Genomic DNA, 20953 nt, shown 5'->3' with positions numbered 1-20953 from the left:
AGAGGCATAGATAGAGTGAATAGCCACAAACATTTCCCCAGGGTGGAAATCGCTGTCACGTGGGGACATAATTTTAAGGTGATTGGAGGAAGGTATAGGGGAGATGTCAGAGGTAGGTTCTTTACACAGAGAGTGGTGGGTGCATGGAATGCACTGCCAGCAGAGGCGGTGGAGTCAGAGTCATTAAGGGCATTTAAGCGACTCTTGGACAGGCACATGGACAGCAGTAAATTGAAGGGGTATAGGTTAGGTTGATCTTAGATTAGGATAATTGGTCAGCACAACATCGTGGGCCGAAGGGCCTGTACTGGGCTGTACTGTTCTATCTTCTCTGTACCTGGGTATTCAAGTGGCACGGGGCTGGGGACAGCTTCATAAATTAAATAGAGCAGATAGATGAAAGGGGACTTCTGCAGATGGGACGTGCTCCCGCTGTCATTGGCTTGGAAGGTACAGGTGTGAAAATGACAATCCCCCCGAGATTGCTGTTCATTTTTCAGTGTCTCCCAATCTTCATCCTCATGGCATTTTTTTGGAAGATGAATGCGGTGAACTTGGGTTTTATATGGGCCAGGAAAGCCCCCCAGGTGAAGGAGAACCTGCTTGAGCGGTGGCGCGGGGAGGGGTGGTTTGGCTCTTCCGAACATCATTAATTATTACTGGACGGCTAATATATCGATGGTTAGACAGTGGGGAGCGGTCGGTGTGGGAGCGGGTAGAGGAGGCATCTTGCAAGGGCACAAGTCTGAAGGCTTTGTTAATGGCACCTCTGCCGTTCTCACTGGCTCGGCACTCCACACGCCCAATGGTAGTGGCAGCCCTGTTGGTGTGGGGACAATGAAGGCAGCACATGGGAATGGAGGGGGCGTCGGTTTGATCACCGATCTGTGATAACCACCGGTTCACTCTGGGGGGGGGGGGTTTGGACGAGGCTTTAGGAGGTGGCAGCAGGCAGGGATCGAGATCTTTTCATTGAGGGGGGTTTCCCGAGTTTGGAGGAGCTTGTTTGATGGCAGTTCCTCTTTGTTAGTTTAACTATAAATTTCCTGTAATGTTCTAATTTCTAGAACTAACAGTCCTTTAGCTTCTCTGGAGTTTGCTTTCATGCACACAACTCCATTGCATGGCTTTCCCCCTTCTAGCAGAGCTGAGAGCTGTTCAGTCTCTGGCTTCCTCGCTCCGACTGCCTGGATCCAATTAAATAGTAAAGCTCAAAAGATCTGCTTCCTAAAAGCGGGTCCTGCTGTCTAAAAAACATCTCATTCTTTCCCCAATCGCTTTACTTGATACGCTGTAAACTCTCTTGGCACAATAGAAACAGTCTGAACTAAAACTAAAAATCTCCATACATGAAAACACCTTTGTTTAACATTAATCTAACTAGAGTTGCACCCTTTTTATTTAAAACACAAAAACATTAAATTAAACCCACTTAAATCCATACCTTATTTCTAATATTTAACAATACAAATATAGATCACTTAAAACTACCACTGTTTTCCTGAGTCTGAATTTTATGTTGCATGGGTGGGTGCGCGCCTGACCCAGAAGCACGTAAAATCACACAAGACTACTTCAGGCATGTGTCCTGATGTCATTGCGCCCTCGCGCTATATATCAGCCAGCGGGCGAGTCAGAAAAGTATCCAACAGCAATCAAGAAGTCAATTTGAAATAATTAAACAGCAATTGGCTGAGATTTTATGTTGCCCGTCTGCCTTTATGGTCAGTGGGCTGGCCAACTGGCAGGCGGCCTTTACGTTTAAGTTGCAACCTCGACCCATGAAAGTCAGAGCCCAAATAAAATTAACAAATGGGTCTGGGGTCTGCATATGATTACACCACATAGACAATCATGGCATAGATTTTTCGCTGATTTGTTTTTTTAAAAACAGGTCTGCAGCTTCCTGAGACAGCTCTACAACAGCTGTCCCCCAGGGAACACAATGGATGCCAGCCCACACGCTCCCTTTCCTTGGCGTCTGCCCTCCTCCTGCACTCCCTAGCAGTGCTCAGCCTTTCACAGAATGTGTTTCAAGCACTAATATCACGTTGACAATGTAACCTCAAGCATGAGTGGGTTTCACATCCTCTCCCAAATGAGGGCATGCCCCAAATTCAAGCCCATTGGTATGACACGATTTTAACAAAATTATATCGCATGTCATTAGGTAACATAGCTCAGGGCTAAATCGCTGGCTTTGAAAGCAGACCAAGCAGGCCAGCAGCACAGTTCAATTCCGATAACAGCCTCCCCGAACAGGCGCCGGAATGTGGCGACTAGGGGCTTTTCACAGTAACTTCATTGAAGCCTACTCGTGACAATAAGCGATTTTCATTTCATTTTTTCATTCACATAGAGTCTAAAAGGGATCAGGTTACAAAAACTGTAATCAAAAGAAAAGACAAATTGGTCAGAAGTCACTCTTCAATTGAGTAGAATTATCACCATGTCTCCTGACCACAATGTCAAACCAAAGTTTGTGTATTTGCTGTAACATCTAAAATGACAGGTCGACTTGGCCGTTGTCGACAAGGATAACGCACAGGTATTTGCTGCTGGCACAAGTGTTGGGCACATTTGAAGGCCAAACGAGTTACCTGGCTGATTGAAGCCAGTGAATGATTCCCAGATTATTTCCATTCTATTTTTTTAAATAACCTTTCATGATTTTCTTTAGTTGCTTGCTCTGTCTGCTACTGTTGGTTGTCCAACTTCTTCCATCGGGCAGGAGATACAGAAGTCTGAGAACATGCACGAACAGGCTCAAAAACAGCTTCTTCCCCGCTGTTATCAGACTCCTAAATGACGTTCTTATGGAGTAACCTCATTAACACTATACCCTGTCTACTTCACCCGATGCCGGTGCTTATGTAGTTATATAGTGTACCTTGTGTTGCCCTATTATGTATTTTCTTTTATTCCCTTTTCTACCCATGTACTTAATGATCTATTGAGCTGCTCGCAGAAAAATACTTTTCAGTCTACCTCGGTACACGTGACAATAAACAAATCCAATCCAATTAAGACAATCATTTTTAATAGCCGTTTGTTAGGATTTAACATATACTAGACAGCAAATATGACTATTTTGGAGCATATACCACAGTACTTTAATCCATAATATCTTTGGAATTAGCAGCTTAAAGATAAAGGTACATTCTAAAAACATCACTAGTTTAGCACTGCTGATTGTTACCTGCAGATTCAATTGATTTTTTTTCCAGGAGTTTGGCAATGGTCCTGCCCAGCTATGCATATTCCCCATACGGCCCCATGCAAGAAATGCAGGGCCAACAACAAAGTTGTCAATTTCAGTTTGATTGAAGCCAAGTGAAATATATACCTAAAATGAAGTGAAAATCATTCATCCTTGTTTTGAATAAACAGCAAATCAAAGCAATTACAAAGTGACCAGCTCTAGCCCACTGAACAAGCAGCTGGTTGACTATGAACACTGTGACACAAATTTGGGCAATAACTTATAAAATGCAAGTGCACCTGGCATTTGATAAAGGTTTGGTTCAATAGGAAATGTTGCAACAAGGTTAGGAAGTTGGCTGATGGACTGGAAACAAAGGATTGGGTTGCTCACATTGAAGAAGTGTTGAAAGTGGTGAATCTTGGGAGGTCTGGGTCGATTTTTATTCTCCAAACATTAAAATTCATTTGAACTTGGGTCTAGTCCACAAATCAAAATGTGCCAATGACACAAATATGGGAATTTCACAGAACTATATGCAACTTCAGGAAGACACAAACAGGTTAGAAATTAGACAGTTGCTGCTGGTCACACTATTATACCAATTGCATACATAAACTCCTAGACAGAAATATAAAAGCAGATAGTAAACACTTCTACAGGTACTGTGTAGGAGTGGTTTCAAGACCTGTGTATTGAGTCAGCTTCCACGTGGGGTTATTTCCTGTGGTTCAGCTCAGGACAGAGAGGAACAAAACACCACAACCTGGACAAGATGGCTATTTAATCAAGCTTGTTGCGTATACACGGAGAGTAGACTGGATATCGGCCAAAACCTGTTCTGCCGAACAAAGACCCTAACATAGTAATTACACAACGTTCAAAAGTCAATAGCCCACCCCAGTTGCATGCAATCCAATCCCTGAAGCTGCTACTTTTAAACTTATCCAATAGAATTGCAAGCAGTGTTTAAACTTCAGCCAATAGAATCGCAAGCAGTGCATGATTGATCCTCATCCTGACAGCTGTGTACAATCCCAGCAGCCTGTGCTGACGATTTGTGAGAAAGAGAACAACAGAACCACCACCCTGAATTGTTTCACAAAGACAAGATGTCAGAAGTAATGTCGTTTTGGTCAAGTTAGCTATCCTAAATCCCATTTGATTACTTATTACTGCTATGTCCTAAAAATACATGTTTAATGGTTAATAATGATTACTCAGTCCTATAATTCATCTCAATCCTAAATAAAACAACTTATGTAAAACTACTCAAGTGGCATGCCAACGATTCAGTTTTAAGAGGTATCATCGCTGAACACCCCCCCCCACCCTTCAAGAACTTGAAAAGGAGATTAACGGGAGCGAGTATTGGTCCTCTAGGTATATGAAGAAGAAAAAAATCGGTGAACACAAATGTAGGTCCCCTTTAGTCAGAAACGGGATTGCACAACTAGATTGCAATGATTGCATTTTCATTACACAGTACCCAGTCTAGGATGGCCTCTTCTCTAATTGGTACCTCAACTTATTGGTCCAGAAAACTGTCTACACTCCAGGAATTCCTCCTCTATGTATTGTGGCTAGTTTGGTTTGCCCATTCAAACAGTGAGAGGGGAGTCGGGTGATTGAAAACAGCACAGGGGGATCAGTAAAGATGGCAGGTCATTGGGAAAGCTTGTGATGTGTGTGACATGCAAGCTGTGAGAGGTTTTGGATCCACAAGACATCCGGGCAGTCATATCTGTAAGAAGTGCCAGAGGATAGCAGTCCTTGAACAACATGTGGCTGATTTGGATCAGCGACTCTCCACACTGCGCATCGTAGAAGAGGGAGAGGGGTTTCTGGAACAATTGTACCAGAGGGCGGTCACTCCACATCGTGATAGGCAGGCAAGGCGGAGTGTAGGGATGGCAGGAGAGTGGGTGACCATTCATTGAAAGGAAAAGAGACAGTAGGTCAAGGAAATTGGACTCCTTGGAGCAGTCTAACAATATGACATTTTAGATGCCTATGAAGTTATCGACACAACTGAATCAGGCAGATATGATTCGAGGGAAAACCACAGTACCATGGTGCCTGAAGCTACTCTGAGAAAAGAGAGACGCTGATAGACAGATTAGAAAGGTGGCAGTAGCGAATAGTTCAAGGGATAGTCAGTCTGGTCTGTAGCCAAGATCATGAGTCCCATATGATCTGTTGCCTCCCGGGTGCAAGGGCTCGGGACTTAACAGAGTGGCTGGACAAACTTCTGGAAAGGGAGGGTGAACAACCAGAAGTTGTCATTCATGCAAGAACCAACAACAAAGGAAAGGACAGTTTTGAGGTCTTGCAGGACCAGTTTCAGTTCGGGAGTTAGTTGAAAGGTAGGACCTCCAGGGTAGAAATCTCAGAAATACTGTGTGCCACGAGCTTTATCATTTAGGCAAAGGCAGGTCAGGGAGGTAAAGCATGGCTTGAGGGATGGTGTCGAAGGGAGAGGTATAGATTTCTATGTCATTGTGATCAGTTTTGGGAAAGGAGAAAGCTGTTTGGACAAGATGGGCTTCATCTGAGCTGAAATGGAACCAATCTCCTGGCAGAGAGAGTAAATAGTGTCATGGGGGTGGATTTAAACTTGTATGGCAGGGGAGTGGGTGGACTAGTTTTAGAAGTACCGGTGAGGGCAAAAGAGAGAAGATGGGGAATAGGGAAAAGGAAGTGAGAGAAGGCTAGAGTGAGAGTGAACAAAGAAATGGTTGTCTCCCAAAGGGCAAGAAAGAGGTAAGGGCAGGGTTAAATTGTATGTATGTAAATGCACGGAGTATAGTGAACAACACTGGGGAACTGGAAGCAGAAATTGCTCTGGGGATTATGATATAGTCGTATTGACAGAAACGTGGCGCAAGCCAGAAAAGGACTGGATACTTGGCATCCCGGGTTATAAGGTTTATAGTGATAACAGGGTGGGTAAAAAGGGAGGTGGTGTAGCAGCTTTGGTCAAAGATAGTATCAGAGCTCTTGAATGAGATGCAGTTCCTGAATTAGAATCTATATGGTTGGAGGTGAGAAACAGGAAGGGAGCGGTGACCTTGTTTGGTATTTACTATAGATCTCCGAATAGTGGGGAGGAAGTGGAAGAGAGCATTTGTCGGCAGGTTATGGAAACCTGCAGGGCAAGTAGGTTTGAGATAGTTGGGGATTACAATTAACCACAGTAGATTGGGAAATGGGTAGAGTGTGGGGCACAGAAGGAGAGTAATTATTGCAGTGTATGCAGGAGTATTTTCTGGAACAGTACATTTAATCTTTATTATTGTCACAAGTAGGTTTACATTAACACTGCAATGAAGTTACGGTAAAAGCCCCTAGTCGCCCACTCTGGCGCCTGTTTGGGTACACTGAGGGAGAATTCAAAATGTCCAATTCACCTTACAGCACGTCTTTCGGGACTTGTGGGAGGAAACCGGAGCACCCGGAGGTAACCCAAGCAGACACAGGGAGAAAGTGCAGACTCCGTACAGACAGTGACCCAAGCCGGGAATCGAACCTGGGACCCGGGCGCTATGAGGCAACAGTGCTAACCACCCTACCGTGCCGCCCTTTTCCAATCCTACCAGGGAGCAAGCTGTGCTGGATCTAGTCCTAGGAAATGAAGCTGGCCAGGTGGAGATCGTCTGAATGGGGGAGCTGTTGGGAAGTAGCGATCATAATATAATGCGATTCAAAATTAAATTGGAAAAGGATAAAAATAAGTCATGGACTAAGATCCCAAGTTGAATTGGAGCAGGTTGAGTGCAAACACATTTTGGTGGATGGAAAATGCGAGACTTTCAAAGGACAGATGAATAGGGTGCAAGCTAGGTACGTACCCATGACAAATAAATACAGGGTATCCAAAGCGAGAGTACTTTGGATGACTAAAGTTACTGATGATGAAATAAGAAAAAAAAAGAGGCATGTGATGCATACCAAAATAATAATAGTAATAGAAATCAGGTAGAGTATTACACCTTTCACCTCAGACCCCATTCCAAGTTTTGAATGACTTCCAGTGGATTAGGTGTGACGGGCCACATTCTGCAGCTTTTTAAAAAAAAAATCTCTATGTGAGTGGTCAAAACCGGGTGCTTCGACTTCCTCCCACAGTCCAAAGTGTGCCGGTTCGGTTGACTGACCATGATAAAATTGCCGGGCAGCACGGTGGCGCAGTGGGTTAGCCCTGTTGCCTCACGGCGCCGAGGTCCCAGGTTCGATCCTGGCTCTGGGTCACTGTCCGTGTGGAGTTTGCACATTCTTCCCGTGTTTGCGTGGGTCTCGCCCCCACAACCCAAAAGATGTGCAGAGTAGGTGAATTGGCCATGCTAAATTGCCCCTTAATTGGAAAAAATGAATTGGGTACTCTAAATTTAAAAAAATAAATAAAATTTAAAAATGATAAAATTGCCCCTTCATGTCAGGAATGTTAGGTGGGGTTATGTGGATACGGTGGGGGGGGGGGGGGAGTGGGCCTGGTAGGTTGAATGGCCTCCTTCTGTGCTGTAGGAATTCCATAATTCTACGACTATCTCAAATGCAGAAGAGAGGCTACGGCTGGAATAAGGAAGGCTAAGAGGAAGCATGATGAAAAGATTGCAGGCTGTGCTCAAACAAATAGCAAAATGTTCTTCAAGCATATTAATTGTAAAAGATTAGTTAAGGATGAAGTGGGGCCCATAAGGGAAAAGCAGGGTAAACTGCTTACTGAAGCGGAGGGTATGGCAGTGATACTAAATTAGTACTTTGCTTCTGTCTTTACCAAATTAGAAGATGGTGACGATAGCCCAGTTGAAAATGTGGGTGTTGAGTAACTGAACAGAAATGTGATAAAAAAAAGGTGCTAAAAAGGCTTGCAGGACTTCAGATAGAGAAGTCGCCAGGCCCAGATGGGACACATCCTAGATTGCTGAGAGGGGCAAGGGAGCATATTGCAGAGCTGTTGACAGAAATTTTCCATGCCTCTCTGACTACCGATGTTAGACTTACTGTTCTATAATTCCTTGCTTTCTCTCTACCTCCCTTTTTGAATATCGCTGTGACGTGAGCTACCCTCCAATCAGCAGGGACAGTTCCAAAGTCTATAGAATCCCGGAAGATGATCACCAATGCATCCACTATTTCCAGAGCCACCTCCTTATGCACTCTGGGATACAGATTCTCAGACTGTGGGTATTTATCCACTTTCAATCCCATCAGTTTCCCAGCACCATTTCTCCAGTAATGTTGATCTCCCTCAGTTCTTCCCTCCACTAAACCTTTCATTCTCCAACATTTCTGGGATCTGGGGCGAAATTCTCAGACCCCCAGCAGGGTCGGAGAATCGCCTGGGGCCGCCGAAAATCTCGCCCCCGCCGTATCAGAGATTCTCCGCCACCCGGGAATCACGCCCCGCCGATCGTTGTGGCGTCTGCGCCGATCGGCGAGGCCCCTGCGGCGATTCTCTGGTACGCGATGGGCCAAAGTCCCGCCGCTGGGAGGCCTCTCCCGCCGCCGAGGTTTGAACCACATCTGGTGGTGGCGGGATCAGCGTGCGAGCAGGCCCCCGGGGTCCGATCGCCCCGCGCCCCCCCAGGACCCCGGGGGGGTGCCCCCATGTTGGCCAGGCCCGCAATCAGGGCGCACCGATCCGTGGGCAGGCCAGTGCCGTGGGGGCACTCTTTCTCCCCCGCCGCCGCCACGGCCTCCGCCATGGCGGAAGCGGAAGAGAATCCCCCAGCGCGTATGCGCCGGTGGTGATGTCAGCGGCAGCTGATGCTGCGTCACCACCAGTGCATGCGCGAACCTGCGAAGGCCTTTCGGCCAGCCCCGGCGACAGGCCTGAAAGGCCGCTGGTGCCGGTTTTGGCGCCAGTCGTCGTGGTGCCAACCGCTCCGGAGTGGGCCTAGCCCCCAAAGAACATAAGAACTAGGAGCAGGAGTAGGCCATCTGGCCCCTCGAGCCTGCTCCGCCATTCAATTAGATCATGGCTGATCTTTTATGGACTCAGCTCCACATTCCGGCCCGAACACCATAACCCTTAATCCCTTTATTCTTCAAAAAACTATCTATCTTTACCTTAAAAACATGTAATGAAGGAGCCTCAACTGCTTCACTGGGCAAGGAATTCGATAGGTTCACAACCCTTTGGGTGAAGAAGTTCCTCCTAAACTCAGTTCTAAATCTGCTTCCCCTTATTTTGAGGCTATGCCCCCTAGTTCTGCTTTCACCCGCCAGTGGAAACAACCTGCCCGCATCTATCCTATCTATTCCCTTCATAATTTTAAATGTTTCTATAAGATCCCCCCTCATCCTTCTAAATTCCAACGAGTACAGTCCCAGTCTACTCAACCTCTCCTCATAATCCAACCCCTTCAGCTCTGGGATTAACCTAGTGAATCTCCTCTGCACACCCTCCAGCGCCAGTACGTCCTTTCTCAAGTAAAGGAGACCAAAACTGAACACAATACTCCAGGTGTGGCCGCACTAACACCTTATACAATTGTGAACAATTGTGGGCCCAACACGGATCCCTGAGGGACACCACTAGCTACTGATTGCCAACCAGAGAAACACCCATTAATCCCCACTCTTTGCTTTCTATTAATTAACCAATCCTCTATCCATGCTACTACTTTACCCTTAATGCCATGCATCTTTATCTTGTGCAGCAACCTTTTGTGTGGCACCTTGTCAAAGGCTTTCTGGAAATCCAGATATACCACATCCATTGGCTCCCCGTTATCTACTGCACTGGTAATGTCCTCAAAAAATTCTACTAAATTAGTTAGGCACGACCTGCCCTTCATGAACCCATGCTGCGTCTGCCCAATGGGACAATTTCTATCCAGATGCTTTGCTATTTCTTCTTTGATGATAGATTCCAGTATCTTCCCTACTACCGAAGTTAAGCTCACTGGCCTAAAATTTCCTACCTCCTTTTTTAAACAGTGGTGTCACGTTTGCTAATTTCCAATCCACCGGGACCACCCCAGAGTCTAGTGAATTTTGGTAAATCATCATTAGTGCATCTGCAATTTCCCTAGCCATCTCTTTTAGCACTCTGGGATGCATTCCATCAGGGCCAGGAGACTTGTCTACCTTTAGCCCCATTAGCTTGCCCATCACTACCTCCTTAGTGATAACAATCCTCTCAAGGTCCTCACCTGTCATAGCCTCATTTCTATCAGTCGCTGGCATGTTATTTGTGTCTCCCACTGTGAAGACCGACCCAAAAAACCTGTTCAGTTCCTGAGCCATTTCCTCATTTCCCATTATTAAAACTCCCTCCTCATCCTCTAAAGGACCAATATTAACCTTAGCCACTCTTTTTTGTTTCATATATTTGTAAATACTTTTACTGTCTGTTTTTATATTCTGAGCAAGTTTACCCTCATACTCTATCCGCACCTTTGGGGAGGCCCGATGCCGGAGTGGTTGGCGCCACTCCACTACGCCGGGACTCCCCGTCCCGCCAGGTAGGGGAGAATGCCGCCCCTGATTTGTGTCCTCATTTGTGAAGACAGAACCAAAGTATGTATTTAATTGCTCAGCCATTTCTTTGTCCCTTATTACGCATTCCCCTGTTCCTGTTTGCAGTGGGCCTGCATTTCTCTTTACCAATCTCTTTCTCTTCACATATCTGTAGAAACTCTTAGCGTCAATCTTTATGTTCCCTGCAAGTCTCCTTTCGTACTGTACTTTCTCCTTCTTAATCAATCCCTTCGTCCTTCTTTGCTGAATTCTAAACTGCTCCCAATCCTCAGATCTATTATTTTTCTTGGCCAGTCTGTATGCTTCTTCCTTGGATCGGATACTATTTCTAATTTCCTTTGTGAGCCATGGATTGGCCCTCTTACCCCCTTTGCTTTTGTGCCAGACAGGAATGAACAATTGCTGCAGTTCCTCCATGTGTTCCTTGAATGTTTGCCATTGTCTATCCACTGTCATCCCTAAGTAACTCTCCCCAATATATCAAGGCCAACTCACGCCTCATATCCTCATAGTTCCCTTTATTAAGATTCAGCACCCGAGTCTCAGAATCAACTACTTCTCTCTCCATCTTGATAAAAAAAATTCTATCATGTTATGGTCACTCATCCCCAAGGGGGATTAGGTATGAGGAGTGATTGAATAAACTCAGTTTGTTCGCACTGGAACGACGGAGGTTGAGGGGTGACCTCATAGTGGTCTACAAAATTATGAGGGGCATAGACAGAGTGGATAGTCAGAGGCTTTTTCCCAGAGTAGAGGGCCAATTACTAGGGGGCATAGGTTTAAGGTGCGAGGGGCAAGGTTTAGAGGAGATGTACGAGGCAAGTTTTTTTTTACACAGAGGGTAGTGGGTGCCTGGAATTCGCTGCCGGAGGTGATGGAAACAGGGACGATAGTGACATTCAAGGGGCATCTTGACAAATACATGAATAGGATGGGAATAGAGGGATACGGACCCAGGAAGTGTAGAAGATTTTAGTTTAGACGGGCAGCATGGTCGGCACAGGCTTGGAGGGCCGAAGGCCCTGTTCCTGTGCTGTACTTTTCTTTGTTATTTGGGTCTCGTACAGCCAGATTGGCAATAATTCCCTCTCATTACACAGTACCCAGTCTAAGTTGGCCTGCTCTCTAGTTGGTTCCTCCACATATGGTCAAGAAAACCATCCCGTATAGACTCCAGGAATTCTTCCTCTATGGCTTTGTGGCTAATTTGATTTGCCCAATCTATGTGAAGATTAAAATCACCATGATAACCGATATTCCCTTATTACATTCATCACTAATTTCTTGTTTAATGCCATTCCCAACCTCACCAGTGCAGTTTAGAGGTCTATATATGACACCCAATAATGTTTTTTGTCCCTTGGTATTTCTCAACTCTACCCATACAGATTCCACATTGTCAGAGCTAATATCCTTTCTCACTATTGTGTTAATTTCTTCTTTAACCAGCAGTGCCACGCCACCACATTTTCTTTTATGCCTGTCCTTCCTAAATACGGAGAACCCTGGTACATTCAGTTCCCATCCCTGTTCACCTTGCAGCCATGTCTCCGTAATCCCAATTATATTATACCCATTTATATCTATCTGCGCGATTCATTCATCCACTTTATTGCAAATGCTCCGTGCATTAAGACAGAGCCTTTAAGTTTCTCTTTTTCACAATGCTCGTCTTTCTCCCAATATTTTTCTCTACTGACCTGTTTGAATTTTGTCCCTGGTTTCTCCACCTATCACTTTTCTTATTCACTTTTCTACCTTTTGCCTCCCCTTGCTCCTTGTCCTTGCTCCCCTTTCTCTGACTCCTTGCGTAGATTCCCATCCCCCTGGCATTTTAGTTTAAACCCTCCCCAACCGCTCTGGCAAATAGCCCCCCTCGGACATCAGTTCCAGCCTGCCCACCATCTCTTCAGCAACGTATTCATCCCGATTTATCCTGTCATTTCTACGCTGACTAGCACGTGGCACCGGTAGTAATCCTGAGATCACTATCTTTGAGGTCTGATTCTTAACTTCCTTCCTAGCTCCCTGTATTCTGCCTTTTGGACCTCATCCTTTTTTTTTACCACTGGCAGTTCACCCTCCCCCTCCAGAATTTCCTGTACCCGCTCCGAGACATCCCTGACCCTAGCACCAGGGAGGCAACATACCATCCTGGAGTCTCATTTGCGGCCACAGAAATGCCTGTCTATTTCCCTTACTATTGAATCCCCTATAACTATTGCACTGTCACACTTATTACTCTTTCCCTCTGCAGCAGAATCAACCGTGGTGCCACGGGTTTGGCTGCTGCTGTTTTCCCCTGAGAGGCCATTCCCCTCAATGTATCCAAAACAGTATATCTGTTCTGCAGGGGAATGGCCACAGGAGATTCCTGCACTACCTGCCTCGCTCTCTTGCTCTGCCTGGTGGTCACCCATTCCCTTCCTACCTGCGGAGTCTGAGGTGTGACCACCTCTCTATACATGTTATCCACGATACTCTTCGACTCGCTCCAGTGTCTCCAGCCGCCGCTCCAGCTCTGAACCTTGAGCTTCCAGAAGCTGTAACTGGAGACACTACATGCACACATGCTGAGCCTGGGGACTGGAACTGTCCCAAGCCTGCCACATGGAGCAAGAGGAGCAGACCACGCCTTGATTTATTCCTTTAAATTAAACCTTTGAAATTAAATTTTAGGAAGATGTTTAGGTGTCAGATTAAATCGAATCCCCGTCTACTATTTAATTAGACTGAGTATTTATCCCACTTGATCTGACAACAAATTAAAAAGTTATTTAATTGAAATTAAAAAGGTTATTTAAATCAACTTAAAAATAGTAATTTAAATCAACCCAAAAGTTATTTAAGTCAAATTTTTAAAATTTTAAAAATACTAATCCAAATCAATTTAAAAATAGTAATCTGAGCCAAATCAAAAGTAGTATTTAAATTAGTAATTCCACAGATATTCAAATTTAGCCCAGTCTGCCTTTCAACCAATCGTGTCACAGTTTCGTTTGACGTCACTTTACCGGGTTTTTTTCTCAATTTTGAAACAAACAGCTGCCTTACCCGATAGCGGTGTCCCTAACCCTAACCCTGTCTCTCTGCACCCTTTACTGAAGTCTCGCCCTCTCTCTCTGCACTCTTTACTGAAGTCTCGCTCTCTCTCTCCGCGCTCTTTACTGACGTCTCGCCCTCTCTTTGCGCTCTTTACTGAAGTCTCGTCCACTCTCTCTCTGCGCTCTTTATTGAAGTCTCGCCCTCTCTTTCTCCGCGCTCTTTATTGAAGTCTCGCCCTCTCTCTCCGCGCTCTTTACTGAAGTCTCATCAACTCTCTCTCTGCGCTCTTTATTGAAGTCTCGTCCTCTCTTTCTCCGCGCTCTTTATTGAAGTCTCGCCCTCTCTCTCCGCGCTCTTTACTGAAGTCTCACCCTCTCTCTCTCTGCGCTCTTTATTGAAGTCTCGCCCTCTCTCTCTCTGCGCTCTTTACTGAAGTCTCGTCCTATCTCTCTCTCTCCGTGCTCTTTACTGAAGTCTCGCCCCCTCTCTCGCTCTGCGCTTTTTACTGACGTCTCGCCCTCTCTCTCCGTGCTCTTTAGTGACGTCTCGCCCTCTCTCTCTGCGCTCTTTACTGAAGTCTCGTTGTCTCTCTCTGCGCTCTTTATTGAAGTCTCGCCCTCTCTTTCTCCGCGCTCTTTATTGAAGTCTCGCCCTCTCTCTCTCTGCGCTCTTTACTGAAGTCTCGCCCTCTCTCTCTGCGCTCTTTACTGAAGTCTCGCTCTCTCTCCACGCTCTTTACTGACGTCTCGCCCTCTCTTTGCGCTCTTTACTGAAGTCTCGTCCACTCTCTCTCTGCGCTCTTTATTGAAGTCTCGCCCTCTCTCTCCGCGCTCTTTACTGAAGTCTCATCAACTCTCTCTCTGCGCTCTTTATTGAAGTCTCGTCCTCTCTTTCTCCGCGCTCTTTATTGAAGTCTCGCCCTCTCTCTCCGCGCTCTTTACTGAAGTCTCACCCTCTCTCTCTCTGCGCTCTTTATTGAAGTCTCGCCCTCTCTCTCTCTGCGCTCTTTACTGAAGTCTCGTCCTATCTCTCTCTCTCCGTGCTCTTTACTGAAGTCTCGCCCTCTCTCTCTCTCTGCGCTTTTTACTGACGTCTCGCCCTCTCTCTCCGTGCTCTTTAGTGACGTCTCGCCCTCTCTCTCTGCGCTCTTTACTGAAGTCTCGTTGTCTCTCTCTGCGCTCTTTATTGAAGTCTCGCCCTCTCTTTCTCCGCGCTCTTTATTGAAGTCTCGCCCTCTCTCTCTGTGCGCTCTTTACTGAAGTCTCGCCCTCTCTCTCTGCGCTCTTTACTGAAGTCTCGCTCTCTCTCCACGCTCTTTACTGACGTCTCGCCCTCTCTCTCTCTGCGCTCGCTACTGAAGTCTCGACCTCTCTCTCTGCGCTCTTTATTGAAGTCTCGCCCTCTCTCTCTCCGCGCTCTTTACTGATGTCTCGCCCTCTCTCTCTGCGCTCTTTACTGATGGCTCGCCCTCTCTGCGCTCTTTACTGATGTCTCGCCCTCTCTCTCTCCGTGCTTTTTATTGAAGTCTCGCCCTCTCTTTCTCCGCGCTCTTTACTGAAGTCTCGCCCTCTCTCTCTCTGTGCTCTTTACTGAAGTCTCGCTCTCTCTCCACGCTCTTTATTGAAGTCTCATCTTCTCTTTCTCCGCGCTATTTATTGAAGTCTCGCCCTCTCTCTCTCTGTGCTTTTTACTGACATCTTGCCCTCTCTCTCTGCGCTCTTTATTGAAGTCTCGCCCTCCCTCTCTCTCTCTGCTCTTTACTGAAGTCTCGCCCTCTCTCTCTCTGCGCTCTTTATTGAAGTCTCGCCCTCTCTCTCTCTCAGCTCTTTACTGAAGTCTCACCCTCTCTCTCTCCGTGCTCTTATTGAAGTCTCGCCCTCTCTTTCTCCGCGCTCTTTATTGAAGTCTCGGCCTCTCTCTCTCCGCGCTCTTTATTGAAGCCTCACCCTCTCTCTCTCTCCGCTCTTTACTTACGTCTCGCCCTCTCTCTCTCTCTGCGCTCTTTACTGAAGTCTCGCCATCTCTTTCTCCGCGCTCTTGATTGAAGTCGCGCCCTCTCTCTCCCTGCGCTCTTTACTGAAGTCTCGACCTCCCTCTCTGCACTCTTTATTGAAGTCTCGCCCTCTCTCTCTGCGCTCTTTATTGAAGTCTCGGACTCTCTTTCTCCGCGCTCCTTATTGAAGTCTCGCCCTCTCTCTCTCTGCGCTCTTTACTGAAGTCTCGCCCCCTCTCTCTCCGTGCTCTTTCTTGAAGCCTCACCTTCTCTCTCTCTGCGCTCTTTATTGAAGTCTCGCCCTCTCTTTCTCCGCGCTCCTTATTGAAGTCTTGCCCTCTCTCTCTCTGCGCTCTTTACTGAAGCTCGCCCCCTCTCTCTCCGCGCTCTTTCTTGAAGCCTCGCCCTCTCTCTCTCTGCGCTCTTTAATGAAGTCTCGCTCTCTCTCCACGCTCTTTATTGAAGTCTCGCCCTCTCTCTCTGCTCTTTACTGAAGTCTCGCCCTCTCTCTCTCCGTGCTCTTTATTGAAGTCTCGCCCTCTCTCTGCGCTCTTTACTGAAGCTCGCCCCCTCTCTCTCCGCGTTCTTTCTTGAAGCCTCGCCCTCTCTCTCTCTGCGCTCTTTAATGAAGTCTCGCTCTCTCTCCACGCTCTTTATTGAAGTCTCGCCCTCTCTTTCTCCGCGCTCTTTATTGAAGTCTCGCCCTCTCTCTCTCTGCGCTCTTTACTGGAGTCTCGACCTCTCTCTCTCCGCGCTCTTTATTGAAGTCTCGCCCTCTCTCTCTCTGCGCTCTTTACTGAAGTCTCGCTCCCTCTCTCTCCGCGCTCTTTATTGAAGCCTCGCCCTCTCTCTCTCTGCGCTCTTTACTGAAGTCTCGCCCTCTCTCACTCTCTGCACTCTTTATTGAAGTCTCGCCCTTTCTCTCTGTGCTCTTTACTGTAGTCTCGCCCTCTCTCTCTCTCTGCGCTCTTTACTGAAGTCTCGCCCTCTCTTTCTCCGCGCTCTTTATTGAAGTCTCGCCCTCTCTCTCTCTGCGCTCTTTACTGGAGTCTCGACCTCTCTCTCTGCACTCTTTATTGAAGTCGCGCCCTCTCTCTCTGCGCTCTTTATTGAAGTCTCGCCCTCTCTTTCTCCGCGCTCTTTATTGAACTCTCGCCCTCTCTCTCTCTGCGCTCTTTACTGAAGTCTCGCTCCCTCTCTCTCCGCGCTCCTTATTGAAGCCTCGCCCTCTCTCTCTCTGCGCTCTTTACTGAAGACTCGCCCTCTCTCACTCTCTGCACTCTTTATTGAAGTCTCGCCCTTTCTATCTCTGCGCTCTATACTTAAGTTTCGCCCTCTCTCACTCTCTGCACTCTTTATTGAAGTCTCGCCCTCTCTTTCTCCGCGCTCTTTACTGAAGTCTCGCCCTCTCCCTCTCTGCACTCTTTATTGAAGCCTCGCCCTCACTCTCTCTGCACTCTTTACTGAAGTCTCGCCCTCTCTCTCTCTGCGCTCTTTACTGAAGTCTCGCTCTCTCTCTCTCTCCACGCTCTTTACTGAAGTCTCGACCTCTCTCTCTGCGCTCTTTATTGAAGTCTCGCCCTCTCTTTCTCCACGCTCATTATTGAAGTCTCGTCGTCTCTCTCTCCGCGCTCTTTATTGAAGTCTCGCCCTCTGTCTCTCTCTGCGCTCTTTATTGAAGTCTCGCCCTCTCTCTCTGTGCTCTTTACTGAAGTCTCGCCCTCTCTCGCTCTGCGCTCTTTATTGAAGTCTCGCCCTCTCTTTCTCTGCGCTCTTTATTGAAGTCTCGCCGTCTCTCTCTCTGCGCTCTTTATTGAAGTCTCGCCCTCTCTCTCTCTGTGCTCTTTACTGACGTCTCGCCCTCTCTCTCTCTCTGCGCTCTTTATTGAAGTCTCGCCCTCTCTCTCTCTGCTCTTTACTGAAGTCTCGCCCTCTCTCTCTCTGCGCTCTTTAGTGAAGTCTCGCCCTCTCTCTCTCTGCTCTTTACTGAAGTCTCGCCCTCTCTCTCTCCGTGCTCTTTATTGAAGTCTAGCCCTCTCTTTCTCCGCGCTCTTTATTGAAGTCTCGCCCTCTCTTTCTCCGCGCTCTTTACTGAAGTCTCGCCCTCTCTCTCTCTCTGCGCTCTTTACTGAAGTCTCGCCCTCTCTTTCTCCGCGCTCTTTATTGAAGTCTCGCCCTCTCTCTCTCTGCGCTCTTTACTGGAGTCTCGACCTCTCTCTCTGCACTCTTTACTGAAGTCTCGCCCTCTCTTTCTCCGCGCTCCTTATTGAAGTCTCGCCCTCTCTCTCTCTCTGCGCTCTTTACTGAAGTCTCGCTCCCTCTCTCTCCGCGCTCTTTCTTGAAGCCTCGCCCTCTCTCTCTCTGCGCTGTTTACTGAAGTCTCGCTCTCTCTCCACGCTCTTTATTGAAGTCTCGCCTACTCTTTCTCTGTGCTCTTTACTGACGTCTCACCCTCTCTCTCTCTCCGCGCTCTTTATTGAAGCCTCGCCCTCTCTCTCTCTGCACTCTTTACTGAATTCTCGCCCTCTCTCTCTCTGCACTCTTTACTGAATTCTTGCCCTCTCTCTCTCTGCGCTCTTTACTGAAGTCTCGACCTCTCTCTCTGCGCTCTTTATTGAAGTCTCGCCCTCTCTTTCTCCGCGCTCTTTATTGAAGTCTCGTCGTCTCTCTCTCCGCGCTCTTTATTGAAGTCTCGCCCTCTCTCTGTGCTCTTTACTGACGTCTCGCCCTCTCTCTCTCTCTGCGCTCTTTATTGAAGTATCGCCCTCTCTCTCTGTGCTCTTTACTGAAGTATCGCCCTCTCTCTCTCTGCGCTCTTTACTGAAGTCTCGCCCTCGCTCCCTCTGTGCTCTTTACTCAAGTCTCGCTCTCTCCACGCTCTTTATTGAAGTCTCGCCCTCTCTTTCTCCGCGCTCTTTATTGAAGTCTCGCCGTCTCTCTCCACGCTCTTTATTGAAGTCTCGCCCTCTCTCTCTCTGTGCTCTTTACTGACGTCTCGCCCTCTCTCTCTCTGCGCTCTTTATTGAAGTCTCGCCCTCTCTCTCTGTGCTCTTTACTGAAGTTTCGCCCTCTCTCTCTCTCTGCGCTCTTTACTGAAGTCTCGCCCTCTCTTTCTCCGCGCTCTTTATTGAAGTCTCGCCCTCTCTCTCTCTGTGCGCTCTTTACTGGAGTCTCGACCTCTCTCTCTGCACTCTTTATTGAAGTCACGCCCTCTCTCTCTGCGCTCTTTATTGAAGCCTCGCCCTCTCTTTCTCCGCGCTCTTTATTGAAGTCTCGCCCTCTCTCTCTCTGCGCTCCTTACTGAAGTGTCGCCCCCTCTCTCTCCGCGCTCTTTATTGAAGCCTCGCCCTCTCTCTCTCTGCGCTCTTTACTGAAGTCTCGCCCTCTCTCACTCTCTGCACTCTTTATTGAAGTCTCGCCCTTTCTCTCTGTGCTCTTTATTGAAGTCTCGCCCTCTCTCTCTCTGCGCTCTTTACTGAAGTCTCGATCTCTCTCTCTGCACTCCTTACTGAAGTCTCGCCCTCTCTTTCTCCGCGCTCTTTATTGAAGTCTCGCCCTCTCTCTCTCTCTCTGCGCTCTTTACTGAAGTCTCGCCCTCTCTCACTCTCTGCACTCTTTACTGAAGTCTCGCCCTCTCTTTCTCCGCGCTCTTTATTGAAGTCTCGCCCTCTCTCTCTCTGCGCTCTTTACTGAAATCTCGACCTCTCTCTCTGCACTCTTTATTGAAGTCTCGCCCTCTCTCTCTGCGCTCTTTATTGAAGTCTCGCCCTCTCTCTCTGCGCTCTTTATTGAAGTCTCGCCCTCTCTTTCTCCGCGCTCCTTATTGAAGTCTTGCCCTCTCTCTCTCTGCGCTCTTTACTGAAGTCTCGCCCCCTCTCTCTCCGCGCTCTTTATTGAAGCCTCATCCTCTCTCTCTCCGTGCTCTTTACTGAAGTCTCGCCCTCTCTCTTTATTGAAGTGGGGAAATAGGGGACACAGTTAAAAATAAGGGGTCTCCCATTTAAGACAGAGATGGGAAGGATTTTCTTTTCTTGAAAGCAGCGGAGCCTGGATGCTTGAATTTATTCAAGGTGCAGTTAGATTGATAGTTGATGGTGAAGTGTTATGAGGGATGGGGGCAGATAGGAAAGGGGAGTTGAGGCCACAATTAGACCAGCCATCATCTTATAGGGTGGCAGAGAAGCATGAAGTGCAGAATGGACTACTCTTACATCCTATGTTCCTATGATGCTGTGCCACTAACTTCTTTATAAAAAGAGTTGCATCTGGAATAGAGAGGTTACAGCAGAATGCTCGTAAGGAGATAACCAAAGTTCATGGCATTCTATCATATCTGGCCTGTGGAGAAAGCAGAAATGAAAAGTCACAGGGCAGGGTTAAAAGAGAGATGGATAAACTTTTAGATTTCAGCTAGACAAATATTTAGGTATTAGGGAAAATTAACAAAGATGAAAAAAGTTCAGGGGAGCTGACCCGGTCCATGGAACAGGCTCAAGGCTTCAGCTGCTCAGAAGATCAGAGATTGTGCGGAGACCATCAAATACTTTTGAAAACATCAAGAAAACACTGAAATCTACCAACTTAACTTAATTACAAATTATATAAAATACAATTTTATTAGCAAGCTAAAAGATATGAAAGTTTCAGTTGCGTTTACATTATTTGTTGCAAAGGAAAATAATCTTACAAAGTCCTCAATTAGGTTACAAATTAGGTTAGAAATTGTGCTTAATTGTCTATTATTCTAAATATATTTAAAATTTGCAGGAATTCCTTACCATTTGCCATATGGCTTCTTGACCAGTAAATGCCAACGGCAGATTAATGCCACTCAATGCCATCCAGTCAATTTCTCTCTCCCAACGTTCCCAGTCCCACCAGACAAAAGAGTAGCTGTATGCACACACATTTTGATAGTAACGGAACCTAAATATAGCCATGAAGAAAGCATTACTAAAGATTGAACAGTTTTCAGATATTTAGTCTACTACTCTCGGAGGGTATGTATTAAAAGATAGATCAAAATTACATACAAGCTAATTCTATTTTCCCTCCTCACGCCATGCACACAAGAGCCTTTCGCACTCCTTAAGCCCGTTTTGAGCATAGGAGCTCAATTTACTACTTCCCATTATAGGAAAGACCTTATAGCGTCCTTCTTGTTAACTCTGCTTTGATATTCAGTGTTCTAGTTCTCCCATAACAGCCTCCCCGAACAGGCG

General features: G+C 46.9%; 1 protein-coding gene across 3 annotated transcripts in view; it reads right to left on the bottom strand.

The window, feature by feature from the left end:
• LOC119953882 (homologous-pairing protein 2 homolog) overlaps positions 1-20658 on the bottom strand; it is a 98561-nt gene extending 77903 nt beyond the window's left edge. For 2 of the 3 annotated variants that reach the window (XM_038778504.1, XM_038778500.1), the window contains exons 1-2: positions 20510-20657; positions 3200-3346 (exon numbers count right to left, since the gene is read on the bottom strand). In XM_038778504.1, the coding sequence (XP_038634432.1) occupies positions 3200-3346; positions 20510-20572 (210 nt within the window). In that variant the 5' untranslated portion in view covers positions 20573-20657. Of the gene's footprint in view, positions 1-3199; positions 3347-19942; positions 20070-20509 lie in introns of all 3 variants that reach the window. The other variant, XM_038778501.1, reaches the window with a different exon arrangement.
• Between the last annotated feature and the right edge of the window lie 295 nt (positions 20659-20953).

Source organism: Scyliorhinus canicula, chromosome 19 (assembly GCF_902713615.1).
Source record: "Scyliorhinus canicula chromosome 19, sScyCan1.1, whole genome shotgun sequence".
NCBI lineage: Eukaryota > Metazoa > Chordata > Chondrichthyes > Carcharhiniformes > Scyliorhinidae > Scyliorhinus > Scyliorhinus canicula.
Note: the sequence above shows the minus strand (reverse complement) of the source record. Positions and strands in the feature narration are given on the sequence as shown.